This window comes from Camarhynchus parvulus, chromosome 17, assembly GCF_901933205.1.
Source record: "Camarhynchus parvulus chromosome 17, STF_HiC, whole genome shotgun sequence".
Taxonomy (NCBI): Eukaryota; Metazoa; Chordata; class Aves; order Passeriformes; family Thraupidae; genus Camarhynchus; species Camarhynchus parvulus.
In genome coordinates, this window is record NC_044587.1 from 10,175,761 (window position 1) to 10,198,386 (window position 22,626).

Here is a 22,626-nt window from a genome sequence, read left to right on the forward strand (position 1 = left end):
GGGATGTGCTGGCCTGAAGCAGAGCTTGCTGTGGCCTCCCTGGGGTCTGTCTGTACCTTCCCAGCCGTGTCTGTGCTGCTGCTGGCACCCACTGAAGTCCTCGGGCCACCAAGCAAACAGCCCTGGAACAAAACCACCCAGGGGCCTCTTGTTTGCCATTGGAAACAATGGATCAGTGCTGTTATTCCTTGAATCCCTGGGACTCCTGGGTAGCTGAGTGATGCCTGTCCCTGCGGCTCCTGGCCCCAGCAGCTCCCCAGGATTCCCAAGCCCTGCTCCAGCCTGGGAGAGCAGGACTGAGCTGGAGTGACAGAGCTGGAGCTCCCTCCTCATCCTGTGTTTCCTTCTGCCTCCTGTGTCCATCCAGGGAATGGCTCTAAAGGGAAATCCCACACGGGCTCTGGGAGGAAATCCAGGCTGATGAAGACTGTGCAGAGCATGAAGAGCTATGGGAACTACCAGAACTGCACCATAGTGAGGCCTCACATCCCCCATTCCTACGGCACCTACGTGACCCTGGCCCCCAAAGTGCTGGTGTTCCCCATCTTTGTGCAGGTCAGTTCCCCATCTTTGTGCAGGTCAGTGCAGCCACGGGGGCTGGATGTGCTCAGTGCCCAATCTCAGCTCCAGGAGTGCCCAGCTGGGCATCCATGCAAGGATCCCCCTCCCAGCAGGATCCCTGCCATGCTCAGCTCTCCTCTGGAGCTGGCTGCACTTGGCACAGTGCTGGGGGCTGTCTCAAAGGGAATTGTGTCCTGCCCAAGCAATTCTATGTTGGATCTATCTTTTCTCCTTTTCAGCTTTCAAATCTGGCCCTGGGTACTTGCTTGGGTCAGGAAGAGGTGTCCCAGCTTTTGGGCTTCAGAGCTGACTTTGGAATTGCAGATCAGTGTGGTTCTTCTTGATGGTTCTTTGTGCTGTCAGTGTGTGCAAAGGGGTTTTAATTTAGCTGTGGTCACACTAAAATTTGGGCACCCTGTGCCAGGGCCTCACCATCCTCACAGGGAAGGATTTCTCCCCATATCCCATCCAGCCCTGCCCTCTGGCAGTGGGAGCCATTCCCTGGCTCCTGTCCCTCCATCCCTTGTCCCCAGTCCCTCTCCAGCTCTCCTGGAGCCCCTTCAGGCCCTGGCAGGGGCTCTGAGCTCTCCCTGGAGCTTCTCCTCTCCAGGTGAGCACCCCCAGCTCTCCCAGCCTGGCCCCAGAGCAGAGGACAAGGATTCAGAGCAGTAATGGCTCCACAGGGAAAGTTCTGCCTCTGCAGGTCCATGAGCTGTTTTAAGAGAACAGCCCTGAATTTGGTGATGGTAGCTCTAACTCCCTCTGTGTCCTTCGTTTTGTCCTTCATGTGACCAGAACCCCAAAAATCCCATCTGCTCCATTTATTTAAGAACATTGCTGATGAATCCCTTCCTTTCTGAGCCTGTGGGGAGCCCTTTGTCCTCCTGTGGCAGTGTCCCTGTCACCTCAGCCCAGCCTGAAGCCATGGACCCCATTCCCTGTCCCTCTGCCTGAGCCCTGGGCTGCCTGAGGCCAGTGTGGGCTGGGCTGGAGCTGGGGGCAGATGTTTGATCACCCCCTCCTCCCTATGGCCCCTGGGTGAGCCTCAGCTTGTTTTGGCAGGAGCACAGCTGGCACTTTCTGCCTCCTTACTCCCAAAGCTCATCCTGGGTTGTGCCTGGGAATCTGCCCCTCAGGAGCTGCTTTTTCCCCCTGCACTGTGACCCTGTGCAGATCCCTTCTGCTCCCACTCTGCTGCTGCAGGGTTTGTGGTGCACTCAGGACACGTGAACCTGTCCCATTCTCCAGCACTGAGCTGGGTGTGGCACGGGAAGGGACAGGAATTCCTAAAAGTTGCTTTAGGAGTGATGCACACCATCAGCTACAAACGCTGGTGCGTGAGGGCCGTGGGAACCCAACGTGCCAGCCCTGTGGTTGTGCTTCCTGCTGACAAACACCCATAACCCCCCCTGAGAGCAGCCCCTGTCAGAGGCAGGGCTGCTGCTCTTTTCACAGCTGGGCTGCTGGAGGTGTGAGTGCAAGGCTCTGCTTTCTCCTCTCACTGGGCTCCGCAGACTTTGTGTCCCTCTGAGCACAGTGCGGGGTGGCTTCTCCTCGTGTGAGTTACAGCTCAAAGTGAGACACAGTGGGTTTGGTGGGTGGAAAGTGTATCTCACCAACCACACTGTCACTGGAAGGTTTGACTGTTTCTTTTGTTTCCTTTTTTTTAAATTTTCCCATCCAAATGTAGCCCCTGGATCTTTGCAACCCAGCCCGGACTCTGCTGCTGTCGGAGGAGCTGCTCCTTCTTGAGAGCAGGAACAGGACCACACAGGTAAAACTCTTCCACATTCTCTGAGCTCTCCAAACCTGCTCTTCTGCTGTCTTACATAGAGGATTGAATCATAGAATCACCTGCTTTGGGTTGGAAAGGACCTTAAGCTCATCCAGTTCCATTCCATGGGCAGGGACACCTCCCACTGTCCCAGGCTGCTCCAGCCCGGCCTTGGGCACTGCCAGGGATCCAGGGGCAGCCCCAGCTGCTCTGGGCACCCTGTGCCAGGGCCTGCCCACCCTGCCAGGGAACAATTCCTAATTCCCAAAATCCCATCCATCCCTGCCCTCTGGCAGTGGGAGCCATTCCCTGGGTCCTGGCACTCCATCCCTTGTCCTTGCCTCCAGCTCTCCTGGAGCCCCTTTAGACACTGGAGGGACTGGAAGGGACTCATTACATGGAGAAGTGAAATGTTTCATTGTGCAGTGATTGTATTGATATGATATTGGAAAGACTTCTGGACAGTTTATTGTGGGGTAAACTAAATATCAAAACTCTCTGTGCTAAAAATCAACTGTTGTTCCTGTTGCTTTTGGGCTCAGAGGGAGGAAACTGTGGGTGGCAAATGCACATCAGTGACAGCCCAGCAGGCTCAGGAGGAGGGGGTTTAAGGATGTTTTCTGCCAGCTTAGAGAAGCACAGAGTGGTTCAGGCTGAAAGGCACCAGGGGAGGTCATCCAGTCCCATCCCCCTGTTCAGGGGTCCCCTGAAGTCACTCAGTGTTGTGTCCACATGGCTTTGCAGCATCTCTAGGGAAGGAGAATCCACTAGAACTAGAACTAGAAGCAGACAGAGAACTTGCTGCAGATGTTTTCAGAATTTCAGTTCCTGGAACAGCTCACGTGTCCTGCCCAAATTCCTCTCATTCTTCTTACTTCAACTTTTCTGCCATGTTGTTGGAGAACTGTTGGAACTCTGGGGACACAACAGGACTTTGGCACCCGGGGGATGAGACAGCTCTTACCATCCAAACTGGCAGGGTTTGGATGTGTTGATCACATTTGCTGCTGGCTTCACTTGCATCCAACTGCAAAGTGTGCAAAGCCTTGGAATGTGGGAGAGAGGCAGAGCCCACTCGTGCTAACCAGAAACATTTCTTGTGGGGTAATTTCAGAGGCTCTCACAGAGTAATTTGGGGTTGAATTCAGTAGGAGTGAACAATGTGTCATCTCCACAGATCTGTAGAGAAAGTTCTGCTTCACTGGTTTTAGTTTCTGGGTGGCCAACAGCAGAAGGCCAGAGCCAATTCCCATCACTGGCCAGTACAAACCAGCAGAGGGTTGTGCTAAGTGACTCCTCTCTCTTTCTGCTTTTCATTGTGTAATTCATCCCTTGCTTTGACTTGAACAACTTTTCCTTTTTTTTTCTGCCAAAAAGTACATGAAAATACATCAAAGTACATGAAAAATTCCATGATTGATTAGAAAATGGGGCACTAACTTTTAACTAAACCCCTTTCCCTGTCTGCCCTGCTGTCCTGTGCTGCTCAGACTCCTCTGGGCACCTGCAGGACTGAAACCCAGGTAAACTGCTGGTTGTGTGGCACAGCTGTGCTGGATGGCTTGGGGGTGCAGCTGAAGGCAGGGAGCTCCTCCTGGCTGGGTTGGAGGTACCTGCCTTCAGGTCAGACTCAGATATTTGGAGCAGCAGCCACATGTGGAATATTTATGGATAATTAATGCTGTTTGCAGCCTGGGTGGGTATTTGTGCACATGGGGGTGATGAAGAACCCCAGGACAAGTGTGTTTGGAGGAGCAGAGACCCCACAGTGGGCAGGGTCAGGGGGAAAACGTCTCAGGGGAAGGACTCTGCCCATGATGCTCTTGGGATGAGCCTGGTGCTGGGAGGGGATTTCCCAGCTGGAGCTGGTGCCAGGCAAGGGCAGGATGCAGGCCAGGAGTGTGAGGCAGTGTTTGGGAATGCTGCTGCCCTGGGGCTGTGCTGTCTGGGTGAGCTGGCACAGGGGCAGGGCAGCAGGGCTGAGTCAGTGGGGTGAGAAATGAGAAGTGCTGAAGGGAACAGCCCGTGGTGCTAAGCCCCTGCCGGCAGGGACAGTGGAGAGAGCAAGGCTGGGATGTCACCTGTGGCCCTTGGGAAGGGCTCTCTCCTGTCTCAGTGTGTGGCACGGCCACGGAAGGCTCTGTGGAGCTCCAAGGAGCTCCTGCAGGTCTCTCTGGAGTGCCAGGCTCTGCTTTGGTCCTGCTGGGCTCTGAGGGGAGAGAACCTGAACCTCTGCAGCCAGCAACACCTAAAACAGCCTGGACACCACAGAGCTTCCCCTGGTGCAGGAGGGCTCTGACTCCTCTCTTTGCTGGACTTCTTTCCCTCTCTGCCTTCTCTGATGCCTGGGCAGAGGCTGTCTTGTGTCCAACCAGTCCTTCCTTCCTTGCTCCATGAGGTTTTCTGTTTTCCCACTGCTCTTCCCACACAGCCTCTGTCCAGCTGGCCCCCTGTGCTTTGCAGGACTGTTCTCTGTGTGTTTTTAATCTGCTTTGCCTGAGAGGCTCAAGACAGGAGGGCCTGGGTGCAGGGACTGGAGCTGCAGCTCCTGCTCCGTTCTTTCTTCCCCAAACCCCCAGAATCTTTTCCCTGTGGCAGTTTCCACATCAGGCACTGCATCCTTGTCCCTGAGCAAACTCTCTCCCATCTCCTGAAGGAGTCAACCTATCTCTCTGGAGGCTTGCCAGGGTCTGTCCTTTCCCTGACCTTACCTCTGGGGCAGTCCTTATTCAGGCCTTAATCACATCCTGTCTAGACTTTGCTGCAATTCCCATTTTATGGCCTCCTGAAATCCCTCCAGCCCGTGGAGTGCCACAGGAGCCAGCGGGTGATGGCCCACGGGGTGTCCAAGGTGGCTTCTGGCCTTGTCCATCCATCTCCAATGGACCTGGAGGCCTCCCAAAGCCCTGAGGTGTCTGCTTAGTGTGGGCCACGCTCCTGCCCTCCTCATCCCCCCTTTCTGCCACTCTGGCAGGGTCTGCAGGTCAGGATGGATGGATAAACTGTCTAGAAGCCTTTCCTTCTGAGTCCTGCAGCCTCATGGATGGGCTTGGCTGGGTTTATGCTCCTCTCTGTAGAGCAGGAGGCTTTCTCCTCTTTCTCTCTTCAAGGCTGCATTTCTGGGCACCTTTTCACAGTGATTTTGTTGTCACATTTTTCTTCCCCAGGTGTGATATTGGCTCCCTCCTGCCCAGGGCAGGGCTCAGTGGCAGTCCCGGGGTTATCCCCCCTTGGGCAGCACACTGGCCCATTGCTCCTGCCTTCCCTCTTGGCTTTCAGTTTCTCCTGATTTCCCTCTTTAAATGTGTCCTTGTCTCCTGCACCAGGGCTTTGCCAGTTATGTCCTGTAGCTGCTCAGGTCCCTCAGCAGAAGGGGCTTTGCTGTTTGTGGTGCAGAGCACACCCCGATGAGCAGTGTGGAGACATCAGGGTCAGCCTCTATGAACAACATTTCCCCCCTGTAAAATCTGCTCAGACCCCCTAAAAGGCCCATGTGACAATGGCCATTGGCCTCAATCACTGCAGCAATGACCCAGGGTGCCCATCCCTGTCCTCAGAGAGTCCTTCTGTCCTGGCAGCTCCTGGATTTCTGACTGTGGGGTAGGAAATGACTTCTGCTAAATACCCAAAGCTACTTTGACCTTCCAGGGAGCAACTCTGGTGAATTCTGTGACTTGCCTGGGTGAGCCCAGACATTGTGTTTGTTGTTTGTTTGCTCTTGACTTTTAGGAGCCCTGTGGTTTTTCAGGGTAGATCTGTTTGCCAAGGGCTGTTACAGACACGTCACAGCCCGTCAGTGTGGGATGGCAGCCCAGGGCACAGCTCCACGTTACTCCTCCAGTCTCCCCTTGCCCCTGCTGCCCTGGGGTCATCCCTGAGTCCCCTCCTCAGCTCCCAGGTGTCCAGCTCCAACCTCTGGGTCTGCCAGAGCCCCAGGCCCCACAGTGCTGGGCTGTCCCTGCCCCTGCCCCTGTCCCTGTCCCTGTCTCTGCCCCTGTCCCCTGTCCCTGTCCCTCTCCCTGCCTCTGTCCCTGCCCCTGATTCTGCCCCTGCCTCTGTGGGTGGAAGGGGCACTTTTATTTTTCCTCCCAACAGCCTGAAGGAGCAGAGGCACCTCTATCAACTGCTCTCAGATCAATTGTCTTCCTGGAAGCAGAATCTGACAGAGATGCTCCTACAGAACCTGCACTTTTGTGCTTTTGCCTTCTACATCCTGAATACAATCCGTCCCATTTTCCTGTGAAAGCTCAATACCTGTAAATTCTTAGCCATGTAATTCCATTTCCAAGGTTCCCTATTGAAACTGGCTTGGTTTTGAAGTGATTTTTCTGCTACTCCCACTCTTTTTCTACCCTTTAAACTTCCCCAGGTAGTAGGTTTTCAGTTTCTTTCCTCCATTTCTGTGTGACTGTTAGCTGATCATGCTTTTATCTCCTTCACTTTGGGTTGCTATTCCCAAAATCCTTTCAGCATCTCTTCTTTGGGGTTGAGGGGCCTGAGATGGCAGCAGACATGTCCCAGAACATGGCACACCTTTGGCCACCTTTGGCACAGGTGGGCATGGGATGAGGGTTGTAGTGCAGTTTCTGCCTGGTTATTCCTTGTGTTACCAACAAGATCAGATGGAATGAAGAGAGTGGATGTGGGCACAAGGCCAGCAGAGTGTTGAGAGCAGAGGAAGGGATTTTCCAAATAACACAGACAAGAACATCCCCTCCCTGGTTTCATTGTCAATTAAAGCTCCACCAGCAGCTTTGTACTTACTGAGAATCCCACAAAAATGAACTTGCACTGCAAGGAGAAATCTTGTGGCAAGGGCTTGGTTTTGGATTTGGAGCCAGATGCTCTTCCCTGATGTGAGACTCCCCAGCATGTGATAACTCTTACCCAGCTTGTCCTCCTCAGGATGTGTCCATGAGCCACAGACACAAACTGTGCTGCCAGCTGGGACTTGGTCCCTGTGGGAGCAGAGTCACCTCTCTGTGCTCCCTCCCACCCCTCTGGACTCTGGGTGTTCTCTCCTTTTGCTAAAAGGCCACAAACCCTTCCTTGCTGTGGCTCAGTGTTGCAAAGCTTTCCCTTTGTTGTGGGGGGTTTTGGGGGGCACTGCAAGGCCCTCATCCTGAGCAGGTCTGGCACCCACTGTGCCACTGTGCCACTGCCACCTTGCAGCTGCTCCCTGGCATCTCTGGTGACCAGGGACAGCCAGGGAATGGCTGGGGCTGAACCAGGGCAGCTCAGGCTGAGCTCAGGGCAAGGTTCTTCCCCAGAGGGTGCTGGCACTGCCCAGGCTGCCCAGGGAATGGGCACGGCCCCGAGGCTGCCAGAGCTCCAGGAGCCTTTGGACAGCGCTGCCAGGGATGGACAGGGTGGGGTTGTGGGGGGGCTGGGCAGGGACAGGGGCTGGGCTGGGGGATCCCTGTGGGTTCCTTCCAGCTCAGGATATTCTGTGATTCCATGGTTTTGTGATCTTTGAGGCTCTCTGTGTGTCCCAGCTCCTGGAGGCCAGGACAGGTTCACACCAAGCTTCTCATCCCTGGGAGGCTTCTGGGTCCAGGATCTCCAGTGCTGTGGAGAAACCCATTCTTGTATTCAAGGTCCCATTAATCTGAACTGATTGGACTGGGGACCTCAGGCAAGGCTTTTCCCCCTGGCCTGGAGGAGCCCCCAGCCCCTGGGACACCCGAGGCTCTGCTGGAGCACAGCTCTGGGACATGCTTGGGTGGTGTTTCCTGTCCACCCCCACCGTGGTTTGAGGTGTTGGGTTTGTCCCCTGCAGCTGCTCTCTGTGGTCCTGCTCTTGTTAAAACCAAACTTTACTTTCTCACTGAGAGCAGCCAGGAGCTCCCCTGTGAGGGTGCTCAGAGGGATCAGATTTGCTTTCAGGCTACAACTTCTGCAGAGTGCTGGGATTAGTCGGCAACTTCTTCCCTCCTCCTGCTGTGATTTGTAACTGGTGTAAGTGGGAAGTGACAGGAGGGGGCAGAGAGGGTGTGTTTGTGTGCTGTGGAACTGCCAGGCAGGTTTATCCCTCCTGTCACAGGACTCACAAGCCTCAGGAAGCGGCTGCCAAGCGAGGGGAGCCTCATCTGAAGCTTGCTGGGTGCAGCAGCTCTTTGGGAAGGGCTGTCTGGGCTCCCCTGGTGCCTGTCCCCAGGGCAGAGGACATTTCCAGGACACTCAGTGCCAAGAGATGAGCTCCCTATAGCTTCCCCTGTGCTGCTCCTGTGCTTCCAGGTGACTCTCTTTGTCTACTCCGACCTGCTGCTCTTCACCAAGGAGGATGAGCCCGGGCGCTGCAACGTGCTGAGGAACCCTCTGTACCTGCACAGTGTCAAGCTCCAGGAGGGTGAGTGGCTGCACCAGCAATTGGAGGCATTTGGGGGTGTTTTCTGGCTGCTGGCTGCAAAGGTTTCTGGCCAGCAGCACCCTGCTGTCCTGGTGCTTCCAGTGCCACCAACCAGGTCATCCTTGCTGGGGTGCCAGCACCACCCCTGCTGTCCCTGCATTCACCTGGGAGCTCCATCTCCTGGCACAGCTCAGGAGCACCCAGGCCCTTTCCAGCCTCTCTGGGTGCATGGCTCAGGATCTGGGCTGGCATTCCCTAAGTGGTGTCACACTGTCACAGCAGGGACTGGCCAAGGCTGGGAAAGGGAACTGAAGCCTTGAGGTTTCCCCCGTGATGCCTCGAGGGAGTTCAGAGATTGGCTCCAAGCATGGCTGGCCAAGCTCTGATGACCTTGACTTTGCTGCTTTGCTTTGCTACTTCTCTCTTCAGCTGCCCACGGTTTCCCTGTTGCTCACATCCATCCCCCTGCTCACCCCTCAAACCCTCAGAGCAGGGCTGGGGGCCTTGCCCTCACCCTGCACCTTGGCTGACACCTTTGGTGTCCAGCTGAGAGCTCAGAGAAGGCTTCTAGGGCAGGGATGACTGGAAATGGGTTATTTCAGTACAAAAGACTCCCTTTAGCTCCTCGTGGTCTCAAGATGAATAAGGGAATTGCTCTACCACATCCTATTTGCTATGGTGGAGCCACTTGTTGGCCCTGGGCCCAGTTTCACCTTGTTCCTTGTGTGGTGTGGTTGCTTTTGGGTATGGGCTTGTTCTATGTACAGTTCCCTGACTGTGCCACAGCTCCTCCTGCAGCCCAGGCAGCTGCCCTGGGACCCCCCAGGGAAATCAGGATGAGATAGAAGGAGAAACTTTCCTGTCATGAGGTTGGCAGGATATTGAGTGACTTGAGATCCCAGGCTGTGGGACCTCCATGCCTGGAGGCATTCAGGACTCCTGAGTGCCCTGGTCTGGGTGCTTTGGTCAGGGATTGGACTCCAGAGCCCGCTGAAGAGGCCCCTTGAACCCAAATTACTCTGGAAATGATGAGCCAATGTCTTTATGCAGTCCTGTGGCCCTGACCAAAAGGAATGAATCCAGATCTGGGCTGCTTCTCCAAAGGGATCCTTTTCTGGGTGAATTTTGCTGCTTCCCATGACTTTTCCCAGCTGAGCCACTAGCCCTGTGGATGGACTGTGTTTCTCCACATGCATCACGTTGTTCTGAGCTCAGTGCTGGACACCACAGGCTGCCTGTCACTTGTTATTTCCCATTTCCAGCAACATTTCTGTTTCCAGATGAATTCCCTGACCTATTTGATGGGAGCAGAAGCACAGGGGAGGGACATGGGGCACCACAGCCACGAGCCACTGAGAAAAGCCATTGAAGCCTCCCTGGGCTTTGTTGAGTGTGTTCTTAGCACTGCTTATTTCTAAGAAAGGGACAAAAGAAATTGTTCCTTGTTAAAGTGCCTTTGGTCAGCTCCTGGGCCGTGTGTGTGTGCTGCTCCTGGCTGCTCCCAAAGGCTGGGGAATAGCCCTGCTTGGAGAAATCAGCTTCCCTGGTGCTGCTCCTGGCTCTGCACACCGAGCTCTGCTTGCAGCAGCACAGGATTTTGCCTCCTCACCTCGGGCACAGTGGATTTGTGAGCAGTTTTCTGCCTCTTATTTCCTTTTTGCCATAATAAGTCGGCTGGATCATGTCTAGAATAGCTTCCCAAGGCTCTCCAAAGGAGATGGGGGTCCCTGCAGCACTGAGCCACCCCCCGTGCACTGGGAATCCAGCCCAGCTGCTGTTCAGGCAGCTCAAACCCTCCTGCTTGGGGCAGGGCTGCTTCCAAGGCGGCTGGAGAGAGCTCGGAGCTGTCTGTCCCTCTTGGCAGGGATTTGCTGCTGCTCTCCTGAATGACTGAAAGGCCCATGAATAGGAACAGGCGTGTGGCTGCCTCCAACAATTGAGACATCTCCGGTGCGCTCAGGGCCATTGTGCTGTTTCCTGTTCCTGCCGCTCGCTGCTCTGTGCGAAAGCAAATCAGTCTGATCTGCCTCACAATGCTCCCTCTTCCTGCTTCACAAGCCCGGCACAGGCTGATGAGCTGGCTCCAGTGACACAGGGCTGGCTTCCTCAGCGGGCACTGTGGGAATTTCCACACACCGGGATCCTGGTTCCATCCCCAGTGGGTGTGCTCAGCTTTGGGACAGAGAGGAGCTTTCCTTTATCCCCGCTCTGGGAGCCCATCCCCAGCTGGGATCCTGCAAACAAGGGCTTCCTGACATCCCAACCTGCTGTGTTGTGCAGTCCCAAAGATGCTCACGGGGCAAGAGGGGGATTGATGGGCCTCCTGTGCTTCCTTGGGATGCTGGGGAGCACCCAGGGCTTGCACCCTGCCACACTGCCCCAGTAGGATGAGCTTGTCCCCTCCTGCAGCTGTCTTTGAATGTGCTCAGCAGCATATCCCACACACCCAGGGCCTGGCAGCACCTTGTCCTGGCTGCTGGGTGCAGTCCCAGCCTTGCTGAGCAGAGGTGAGGATTTGGGCTCAGGGTGCCTGCCCTCACCAGGGCATTGCCACAGCCGCAGGAGCAGCTTCCCTCTTTTCCCATCCTTCTGACCCAACACCAGGCAAATCCTGAGAGCAGCAGGTGCTTTCCATGGGCTGCACAGGGAAGTGGCAGAGGCACAGAGGAGCTGCTCTCTGTCTCAGGCAGTGTGGGTGTGCAGGACAGGGCTCAGCTGGAGAGGGGACGTGTCCCTGCAGAGCTCCCACTGAGCCTTGTGCCCAGCCTGGCACAGGCTCAGCTCATGTCACTCTGGAAGGCAAACCAGTCCCAGCTCAGCACATCAGGAAGAGAAGGAAATACCTCCAAGTGAGTTTTTTTCCTCCTGCTTATTTCATTTTAGCTTTTCCCTGACTTTGGCTGAGGGAATGTGCTGTGCTGTTGTCACGAGAGCTGTGGGGAGCAGAGCTGGGGATCATCCCAGGTATCTGCCACCTCTCCAGTGCCAGCTTGTGCTTCTCCTGTGTATTTCTGGGCTCTGGGCACATCAGGCTCTGCTGCTCCACCCTAACCCTCCAGAGACTTGAAAACATGGAAGGAATCCTGGCAAACCTGGTTTGTGGTAAAATCTGCCCCCAGGTCAGCCCTGCCTGGCTCTGCCATCGCCCTTCAGCCTCCCCCTGTGCCTTGCCAGGGATCAGCCCTGCCTCCAGCCCAGCTGCTGGGATGGGCAGCCAGTTCATTACTGAAGTTCTCCCTAAAGGCTGGTATAAAATGGGATTTGAGCCATTCCTTAGCCCAGACTGGCTCCCTGCTTTGTGTGTCCTGTAGGCACTGAGCTGCTGGGCCGTGTGTGGCAGTGAGTCCTGGAGGGACAGGAACAGCAGCTGCTGGCTCTGGAGGCTGCTGGTGCCAGGATTCACAGCTCAGGGGAGAGGAATTTGAAAGGGAACTTAGTTCTGGTGGGTTTTCACCTTCTCAGGATCACTTGTTACTGCAGAAGGAATCCACAGAGGCCCAAGGGGAGCAGGGTCATTCCCTGGGCTGTCACACTCCCACAGGACCCTTCTTTATGAGGATCCTCACATTGTGAAAAACACACTCACTCTCCTGTGAAAATGTAAAAAGTTTAATAAAGGACAATAGGAGACAGGGACCATGGAGACAAGGTTATTAGGGCTGGGTGCCAGGATCTGGCACCCCTCCCCTCCTGGGAATGAGGATGTGGAGGGGCAGCCCTGGGGGAGCTGGGCAAGGTTTTGGGAGCACACAGGGGCTCCTCACCTGAGAGGGCCACAGCAGCACTCCCAGTGGTGCTGGGCTCCAGCAGCCACTGTCACACAGTGTCCTGGTGTCCCTGTAGGGATTTTCCAGCCCATATCCTGCAAAATGCATTAAAACTGAAGCTGGCAGTGGAGGCAGAGCTGTGACCCCACAAAGGACAGCTGGAATAGACACCCAGCAAAGGGCTCCAGCCAGTTCTTCATAGGTTTCACGTGGCCCGGGAGTGACTCAAGAGGCACCCGAGTCCCTCAGTGGGTCACAGCTCTTATCTGGACATTTGGGCTGCTGCCTGCAGCAGGAGAATCGTTTTCCTCCAGGGAACAGGGTGTTTCCAGCCCTGTGCAGAGCCTGTTCCCATCCAGCAGCTCAGGCTGCTGAAATGAAGCAGAGCTTGTGCTGACACCACTGGCAGTGGGATCTGCAGCCATGCCCAGGCTGCAGCCCTGAGCTCCTGGCACAGATAATGGCATTAGGAGGGTCAGGGAAGCATGGTGCTGCCAAGAGCAGGGCTGCTGTGAAGGGGCCAGCCAGCTCCTGGAGATGGGATGTTCTGCTCTGGAGATGGGATATTCTGCTCTGGAGAAGGGATGTCCTGCTCCAGAGCTGAGGTGACCCTGTCCTGGGGCAGTCCCATGTCCTCCTGTGGGGCTGGTGTATGCCTGGAGCTGGCTTCCCTCGAGGCTGGGGACACACCAGGGCCAGGGCAAATCCTCAGGAATGCCTTTTGGTTGGGTGCAGGGAAGGCTGGACCTGCAGGGACCAGCCTGGAGGAGCAGCTGGAGTCTGACACATCTCCTGGGATGTAAGCTGAGGAGCTGCTCTGGGCTGCTCCATCATTTAGCAGGAGGTGGATGGCAGAGTTGGTGATTGTGTTGTCCCCAGCACCATCTCCTTGCACAGAGCTGTGGAAGTGGAAGTTCCTTGGCTGGGTCTCCCTGGTGTCCCCATTCTGGGCAGTTTGTCCTCAGCCCAAAGGAGCAGGATGAGCTCCTCCCCCTGCCCCATCCTGCTGCTTCCCATTGCTCTGGGATTTGGCTCCATCCCCTTGCAGAGGCAGGGCCCCAGCTGCTGGCACTGGGGGAGGCTGGGACAGACAGCAGGACCACCAGGACCACCAGGACTTGGGGCAAGAAGCTGGGAATGAGATGCAGGAACAGGAGTTTCTCTGTGAGTCCTCCTGGGAGCACAGTACCCCCAGGGATAGGATGGAGAGACCCATCCCTGATTCCCAGGATGGCTGTGGGTGCTGCAGGTCCTGTGCAGCCCCTGGGATGCTCCCCCAGGCTGCAGGTGCCAAGGCAGGCTGGGCAGCAGAGCCTGCAGTGCCTCTGAATGCAGCAAACCCTTTTCCAAAGGAGGAACCCCCGGGAGCATCCCTGCCAGGGCACTGAGTCCCTGCAGGGCCCCGCCGTGCCCGGCCCTGGCAGATGCCACAGACATCACCCAGGTCACAGCCTGGTACTGGGGACAACAACAAGCACTCATTCAGTGCTGTCTCTCAGCCAGTTCCTCTGCCAGTGGCTCCTCTTGCAGAAATGCAGCTGCAGCTTCGCTCTGATCCTGGTTTTTCTTCCCTGCAGGTTCAGAAGATCGCAAGTTCTGCATCCTTTACCTGGCAGAGGTGAGTGGTGCTGATTTCCACTTTAACCTTCCAGTGAGAGCTGGGCAGGTACTGACAGCTCTGATCTTTTTTCTGGGGCAAGGAGCACTGAAAAAATTGATTTTAACTTCTCTTTAAATGAATTTGCCAGAAGCCTGGAAAAGAAATGTAATAGCTGTAGAATATGTGAATAAGAAGATGCTAAAAGGGGCTTGGGCAGCACTAGAACAGGTTTCTTTTCCCCTTCTCCCTATGGATTTTCCTTGAGACATCTCACTTTTTTTTCTCTTAGGATTTTTACCCCTGGGGGTAGATTTCTTTGCCAAATGTTTTGCCATTATTTTTAGGCACCTTGCTTTTCTTGTGTTCAAACATCCAGGTTTGGAGCCCTCAAATAAAATAAGGAAGCCCAGTGTGAAAGCAGAATCATAGCTGTAAGCCCACGTGTAGCTGAGTGCTCTAAGCAGCTTTGGAGTCACCCAGGCTTTGGCACAATCCCTTTTGTCAAGTCAAGGACTCTGTAGAGTTGATTCACACTGGACCTCCCTAACCATTGAAGGCCTTGGGGTTTTTTGCTTTTGCAGTGACTTTGCTGTGTTCCTGCTTTCAAGACCTTGTACTCTCTGAGGTGGAAAGGTGGGTCTGGGAAAGCTCCCCAGGGCACAGAGGAGAAAGGCAAACACTGCTCAGCAGCACTGTGCAATAATGAGCCATTGTGAAGGCTGGGTGCAAATGCTCAGTGTGGAAGTTGTTCACCTTGAGAGGCTGGAGCTGGGCCAGGGCACGACTCACTGCAGAATCCTGCACTCCTGTCCTGTTCCTGTTCCTTCCCTCCTGCTCCTTCCTTGTCTCCTGTGTGCTTTGTGGCTGGGCAGGGGCTGAGCCCCCCCAGCTTTGCTCAGTGTGTGTCCCAGGGCAATGTCACCCTGGGCTGGTGACAGCCGGGCTGTGACTCAGCCAGGCCGTGCTGGGTGCATGGATGAGGCTCTCCAGTGTTTTTTCAGGCACTTGGAAAAATACACTCAGAGTCTGATATTTGGTTTGGAAGCTTAGTGCCCCTAAGTAGAAGTGACCAAAACAGAGCTGGCTGTGTTTCATGAGATTCTGAGATGTGAAGAGGTGTCTTTGTCAGGCTGTAATGAAGGGCTGGGCTTTCTTCTGAGGGGCCTAATTGTCTGTGAGAGCTCTGGTGATGGAGATCCCTGGCATCTGCTGTGGCTGGAGTGGAGCACTTGGATAGAAAATGTGAGATTTTTGCTTTCCCACCTCCTGTTCCCCCACAGATTTCAGCAGTTCTGGACTGGCCATGCTGTGGGACTCTGCAAACCCTGTCTGCTCCTCCTGGGCTGCTTTGGGGCACTCACCAGGGCAGTGGAGCTTCCCAGCAGCTCTGCCACATGCTGGGCCCCAGGGGTGGGTGATCACCCCCTGCACTGCCAGCCCAGGCTCTGAGGTGACACTGGGCAGCCCTGGTTGGGGACAGCACCTGGCCAAGCAGGACATGCCCTGTGCCACCCTTCCCTCCCAGCCCCACGGCTGTAAGAGCTGAAATGAGAGGTGTGGGACTCCAGGGGCTCTCCAAAATGCAGTTTATTGTATCCAAAATGCAGTTTGTTGTATCCAAAATGCAGTTTATTGTATCCAAAATGCAGTTTATTGTATCCAAAATGCAGTTTGTTGTATCCAAGAGGTTACAGCAGCCCAGGGTGGTGGGTGACAGAGCTGTGCCCACAGCTGTCAGCTCCAGCTGCAGGCAGCCTGGAGACCCTTTGGCTTTGGTTACAGTGCATTATAGACTTTTCTTTGCTGAGCATCTTAATACAGCAGAACCAATCTATACCTAAACTATTACCTATAGCCTATCATAACTGCTGTAATTACCATATTCATGTTACTGTTCTCCAACCACTAGAAGTCAGTACATTACAGTTTAAGCTAGAAGTTGTTTTTCAGTTTTCTTGCAGTGGAAAATTCTGAGACCTTTTTTCTTCTTGCAACTTTGCTGATTGTTTGCCTGTGCTCTCTTTCTGCTTGGTAAAAACATCTTCTTGTTTGGGGTGGGTTTATCTTTGCTATAAGCCTTAAAACCCCTTCTAACTAACACACCCTTTGCCTCCTTGGTTATCCAGTGAGACTGGCTCAGCAATTCTTTTCTTCTATATCAAAACTTGCTTCCATCTCTATTCCTTCTTCAGATTCTACATTCAAAAATCTTTCTGCTAAGCACACATATCTGTGAGACTTTCTTGTCAAACTTTCATCCTTCCTAACACATGGCTGCTGCTCTGTCCTGGCCAGAGGGAGCAGCTGGCTCCAAGGTGGTGGTGACAGGAACCTGCCAGCTGTGGGTGCCCTGGGGCTCTCCAGCAGTGGGAAATTGGGGTTTGAAAGGGGAACAGAGGTGGGGATGTGTCTATGAGTCAGCAGTGAGCCAGGGCAGGATGGGGCTCTCCCAGCAGACTTTTCTCAGATTTCTCTTCTGGGAAACAGTGACCTGTGACCTGCAGGTCACCTCCCCAGGAGCCACGGGGAGGGGGGACAGGGCTGCAGGGGCTGGGGATGGAGCAGGAGAGCAGGAACCTCCCAGATGTGCAGCACAGGGGTTGTGCCCTTGGGCCCAGGTGGAGAGAGGGGCTCTTCTGGAAGGATGGGATGTTCTGGGAGCCAGCCTGGGAGCATTCCAGCATCTGATTCCTGCAGGGAAGCCAAGAAGAGCATCTCCTTCAGGTTGTCTCTTTTCTTCTTTGCATTCACATTTTGGGACCAGATCTTTGCTTACAGGCCTGTGGGGGTGTCACCAGGAGGCTGGGAGGGGACAGTCCCCTCAGAGGTGTCCCTGCAGGCTGGCTCTCACAGAAACACTGCAGGGGGACAGTGGGGAGGCTGTGGGTGCCCCTCTGGCCTGGTGGGAGGCTGGGTTTGTGTGATAAGGTGATTTTTGCAGTGGGCCCTGCTCTCAGATGAGGGCTGGGGCTGGGCACTGGGAAGTGGCACTTGCAGCAGTCCCTGGGCCATCCCTGTGCAGCTGTCCCCATCACCTGACAGCTCTGGTGTCCAGTGGGTGCCACACTCTGCTTGTGGCACCTTCTTCTGCCCTGGTGAAAAGCTCAGCCTCCTTCCTGGCTGTGGGAACAGCCCTCTGCAAAGATGGGCTCCCCTGAGGGGCTGGCTGTGCCCTGGGGACAGGGATTGCCCTGGAGAGGGGCTGGCTGTGCCCTGGGGACAGGGATTGCCCTGGAGAGGGGCTGGCTGTGCTCTGGGGACAGGGATTCCATTTGAGAGGGGCTGGCTGTGCTCTGGGGACAGGGGCTGGCTGTGCTCTGGGGACAGGGATTCCATTTGAGAGGGGCTGGCTGTGCCCTGGGGACAGGGATTCCATTTGAGAGGGGCTGGCTGTGCCCTGGGGACAGGGATTGCCCTGGAGAGGGGCTGGCTGTGCTCTGGGGACAGGGATTGCCCTGGAGAGGGGCTGGCTGTGCTCTGGGGACAGGGATTGCCATGCAGAGGGGCTGGCTGTGCTCTGGGGACATGTTCAGGTCCCTGAGGGGGGTCAGGACTGCCCGGCTGCCCAGCCCGTGCAGGTGGAAGGGATGAGGATGGATAGGGGCAGGATGTGTGGGCTCTCATGGCTTTTTGGCCCCGTGTCACCCTCAGGGGTCTCTCCCCATCGTGACCTGCTCCATCCCTGGCTCTGTGTGTGCCCAGAGCCCTCTCCTGGCTCTGTCCCTGCTGCTGGTGGCTCAGGGGGGTTTGTGGCTGCTCTCAGCTGGGCTCCTGTCGCCGTGGGCTGGGCAGACACATCCATTGTGCTGCTATGATGTGATGGGCTGGGAGGTCGGAGGAAGCTCTTGAGCTGCTGTTTGTTGCCCACAAATCATCTGCAATGAGCACTAATGTGTTTAGTGCTGCTGAGAGCTGAGAGGAGCCCACGGGGCCAGGCTGCCACTGCCTTTGCTGCGGGAAGAGCTCTCTGCTGAAGCCTTGAGCTGCAGCCTCCTGCTATTGCTCATCTTGAGGGTTTCTGAGTAATGTTCTGACCCGTAAGGTCACGAATTTGCATTTGCATCTGACACGTTACCAAACAAAAGTATGTTCTAATACCTGTGAGTTCCTTAATTTATTATAAACAAGAGAGAAAATTCCAACCTTCAGGAAGTGTCACAAAAAAAGCTACTGCTGGTCATCCTGTCTAATTTTGTGTAATAAATCACTGCACAGAGCTGGAGCCCTGGGCAGTCTGGCTGTTTGCAGGCAGAGCTAGCAGCAGCTGCAGAGCCTGCTGTGGGTTCCAGCATGAAGGGTGTTTGTTTTACAGCCTCTGCAAGGTGAGAACTGCAGGGTTTGGGGATCCTGAGTGAGCATGGACCCAGTTCTGAGGGGCACTTGGCATCCTGGAAAGGCTGAATGTAGAGTGGGATTGGAAAGGATGTGCAAAGCACAGGGAGGTTCTGCACTGAGCTGTCCTCTGTGGGATTTTGTTCCTTCTGGAGGCTGTGATAGCCCCAGCACAGACACAAGCCAGGATTTTGGAGGTGAAGGTGGTGCCTTTAGATCTCAGGAATGCCTGAGTGTGTAGCTGGGATCACAGAGTCCCAGAACAGCCAAGGCAGGGGCACCTGGAGCAGGTGCCACAGGAAGGTGTCCAGGTGGGTTTGGGATGTCTCCAGAGAGGGACACCCCACACCCGCCCCGGGCAGCTGTTCCAGAGCTCTGCCACCCTCATGGAGAAATGTTCTTCCTCATGTTGGGTGGAACACTTTGTGTTTCAGTTTATGGCCATTACAGCTCCTCTAATTTTCCTATTTGCCAGCTGAAATGTTAAAAAGTCCTGGCAGTGCACTGAGACCTGGCCTGGGCATCTTTCCTTTCAGGATTTTAAATCCAAAGAGCACAGTTTGAAGCTGAACAGCCCCTGCCTGTGACAGCCTCTGGCTGATTTGAGCACTGCAATAGGTGGAGCTGGCACAGGTGCCCAGAGCAGCTGTGGCTGCCCCTGGATCCCTGGCAGTGCCCAAGTGTTGGATGGGGCTGGGAGCAGGCTGGGACAGTGGGAGGTGTCCCTGCCATGGCAGGGGGTGGGATGGGATGAGCTTTAAGGTCCCTTCAAACCCAAACCAGTGTAGGATTCAGTATGACCCCACATTTCTGCACCCCACAGGATTTGAGGTGTGGGGGTTTGTCTGCATTTTCCCCATTCCCCATTCCCTGCAGGACACACACATCTCACGGGGTGTGTACAAGCTGTCAGCAGGGAATGTTTGCTGCCTGCTGGGAATGGGCAGCCTCTCAGGGAGCTGTGTGGAGCTGTGAGTGTGCTCCAGGGCTGCATTCACACCCTTCCCTGCTCCGGAAATATCCTGCTGAGAGGAAACTGCAGGTCAGGGGTTTAATGCATTGTTACAAGTGTTTGATTCCAGCCCAACATATTCAGACCAAATGGACTTAAAACCAAACAGCTCAGTAAGCTTTTCCTTTGAAAAGCACTGGCAATTTTGATATTTTTTTTTCCTCTGGAAGTTTTCATGTGCAGACACAGGAGTTTGTCTTGGGAAACAGAAAATCCTTCGGGTAGCAGCTCCTTCTGCTACTGTGGGGAGCACTCGTCCAGAGCTGAGCAAATTGATGCTGTGACTGTGCCTGAGCTGGCTTTGCCTTGGACATGCCCATCCTGCATGGGGGAGCCTCTGGACAAGCGTCAGAGAAATGCCACTGTCCCCCACCTTGGCCATCAGAGAATCCCAGACTGGTTTGGCTTGGGAGGGACTTTAAAGATCATCTTGTCCCAGCCCTGCCATGGCCAAGGATGGCACTCACTGGACAGGACTTGGCCACTGCCAGGGATCCAGGGATCCACAGCTGCTCTGGGCAGCCTGGCTCTGTGTGGGCACATCCCTGCTCCAGGGTCCTGCTCCTGTTCCTGTTTCTGTTCCCACCCTCAGCTGCCCCCAAGGGGATGCTTGGGACAAATGGATCACAGAATGCTGTAGTCTTGCTATTGTGCCTCTCTCCATCCATGGCCCAGCTCATTCCACAGCAGCATTCATTTCCCAAGGTGTTCTCTGCTCACTGAGTGCCCTTTGGGATGTGGCATTGGCCCAAAGGGAGGAGCCAGGGAGAGCCCAGGTTCTGTCTCCAAACAGCAAATCTGAATGCTGGGAAAAGCAATTTCCTGATGGCACAGAGGACGAGTGTCAGGGACACTCTGGCAGATTTTAAACACCTGGGTAATTTTGGAGCTGGCTGTTCTGGACATGTCATCAGCATAGTTTGCAAGGAGCATTTTGGGCACTGTCTGGGCAGACCTAGAGGGCACTTGGGCAGATGGTTTGGTGATAGGGAGAGGGCAAAAGGGCAGGGCTGGGGGTGACATCAAAGCTAGGAGCCCAAGTGAACAGCTGAGGGGAATCTGTTCAGTGAGAAGGGAGTGGAGGCCTTTGTGTGGGAAATGGGTTGTGTGCTCTGCTGGAATTGTATCTCAATTTCCTCTCATTCACAAGAGGACAGGAGAAGGTGCTTGTCGGGTTTGTGGCTGTAATTTGTGTGATGGGCTTGTCCTGCACAGGGGGAGGATCCCCTGGGCTGTGGGGAGGCACTGCAGGCAGGGCTGGGATCAGTCCCAGCACTTGGGGCAGAGGCAGCCTGGAGCCTCCTTGCTCTCACCACTTCTGTGACATGAATATTGTGAGAGAACAGAACTGTGCACCTCTGTTCCCATCCTGTTCAGGGGAAGGGGGGCTCCCTTTGCTCCATTCTGCTGCTGGTGGCCAGGAGATGTTACCCAATGAAAAATCCTTTCCTGCTCTCTGGCACTGCCTTTGTTTCCTCCATGGCTCATTTCTGGGATGCTGGAGATGTTCCTCAAGCCTTGAGTCACCCCTGAGAGCTGGACCCTGAGTCCCTCTGCCATGTCACCCTCACAGCAGCAGCTTAACTCATTCCTGAACTGAGCTTTCCATTTTCCTCCTCCAAAGGCCCTCAGGTCCCAGCCCCTGCATTTCTCTGGGTGGTGCTGAGCAGTCCCAGCTGCAGCTGCAGGGAGGCGAGGTTAGAGCAGTTCCAGCCTGTGGAGAAACCCCCTGGAGGATGCTGTGACATGAGCCCACGTGCAGATTGCCCCAGATGCTGAGATGTTCCACTCTGCCCAACCCAGCATGGCCATGGCAGCCCCAGGTTCCAGTGGCAATGTCCCCCTGGCCCTGCTGTCTCCTGGGATGTCCCTGGAGCTGGGACACCCATGGCAGTGGCTCTGGAGCTGGTGGCCAGGCTGCAGCTCTGTGCAGACAGACCCTGGGCTTCCCCTCCTTGGCCTGGGGGCTTTCTCTGGGTCAGATGTTGGGTGACACCATGGCAGAAGGCCCAGGCTGGCATGACCCAGAGCTGGGCACAGGGCAGCTCCTGGGCACTGCCAGCTCCCAGCTCAGGGAGTGCTCCTGTCCCAGCTGGAGGAGCAGATAAACAGGGACACTCTGCTCTCCTGGTTTTGTGCATTTTTACACAGCTCAGCCTGACCCTGAGTATTGAGATAACCAAAAAACATGAGTTTTTTTCCCCCCAGCTTTAATTTTGGGGTCATTTCCCAGGTCTTGGCAAAAAGAAGAGTTGATATGGTGCAGTTACAGTGCTAGAGAGATTTTTAAAAGGCCCAGGCAGCACGGGGTGAGGATTTCAGAGGGCCCTGGGGCTGTTTGCACAGGCTGGAGCTCTCTGCCCATGGGGCTGTGCCAGGGAAGAGGCATGGAAAGCTCTGGGAAAGCTCTGGGGCTGTGCTGGCCCTGGGTGGGTGAGCTTGGTGCTGCTGAGGCCACTCAGCTCTGAGCTGTTGTCCTCTTCCCTGAGAGGAAAGGATGTCTGCAGAGCAGGAAGGTGCTGGCCCTGCTCTCTGTTTGCCAGAGCCGTGTTTGCAGTACCTGGCTCCTCTCAGGGGTTCCTGGGAGAGCTTTTACCTGATGAGCCACTTAAGGACAGCTGCCTGGGCTGGGGAAACAGCTCTGTGTCCTCACTGGCTGCTCCACAGGGGGTGGAAAAGGTTCTTCAGGCTGATTTTCCTCCTGGAGGTTTAACAGAGAACCACAGACTAATAGAATGGTTTGGGTTGGACCTTAGAGCTCATCTTGTGCCAGCCCTGCCATGGCCAGGATGCCTCTCCCTGGGTCAGGTTTTTCAGGGTCCTGTCCAGCCTGACCTTGGACACTTCCAGGGATGTGGCATCCACACCCTCTGGGCATCCCCTGGCTGTGCCATCATCAGTGCTCCCAAAAACAAGACCCAGAGCAGAGCCATGCAGGGATTTCTGTGTCCTGCCAGTGTTATCTCCATGCACATCCTCTCCTGCAGCACCCCTGGCACCTTTTGGGCATCCCAGCTCTAGCAGGGCCCCTGCTGTTAGTGCCAGGGTTTGTTTTTTGGGCATCACCAGTGTGCCCAGCAGTCCAAAACCCAGAGGAAGAGCCCTGGTCCCCCCCACTCCCCCAGCATGGAGCAAACAGAACTTTCTCAGCAGCCCTTGGTCAGTGGAGCATGAAGTCAGCAGGCAGCAGTGCCCTGTTCTGTGCACAGGATATTCCCAGGGCTGGCTGTT

General features: G+C 55.2%; 1 protein-coding gene across 1 annotated transcript in view; it reads left to right on the plus strand.

Annotated features, from left to right (window-relative positions):
• The window catches only part of RGS3 (regulator of G protein signaling 3), a 64,215-nt gene that overhangs the window by 8,256 nt on the left and 33,333 nt on the right, over nt 1-22,626 (plus strand). The window contains exons 6-9 of the mRNA XM_030961566.1: nt 368-555; nt 2,252-2,335; nt 8,573-8,684; nt 14,029-14,069. Coding sequence (XP_030817426.1) covers nt 368-555; nt 2,252-2,335; nt 8,573-8,684; nt 14,029-14,069 — 425 coding nt within the window. The remainder of the gene's footprint in view (nt 1-367; nt 556-2,251; nt 2,336-8,572; nt 8,685-14,028; nt 14,070-22,626) is intronic.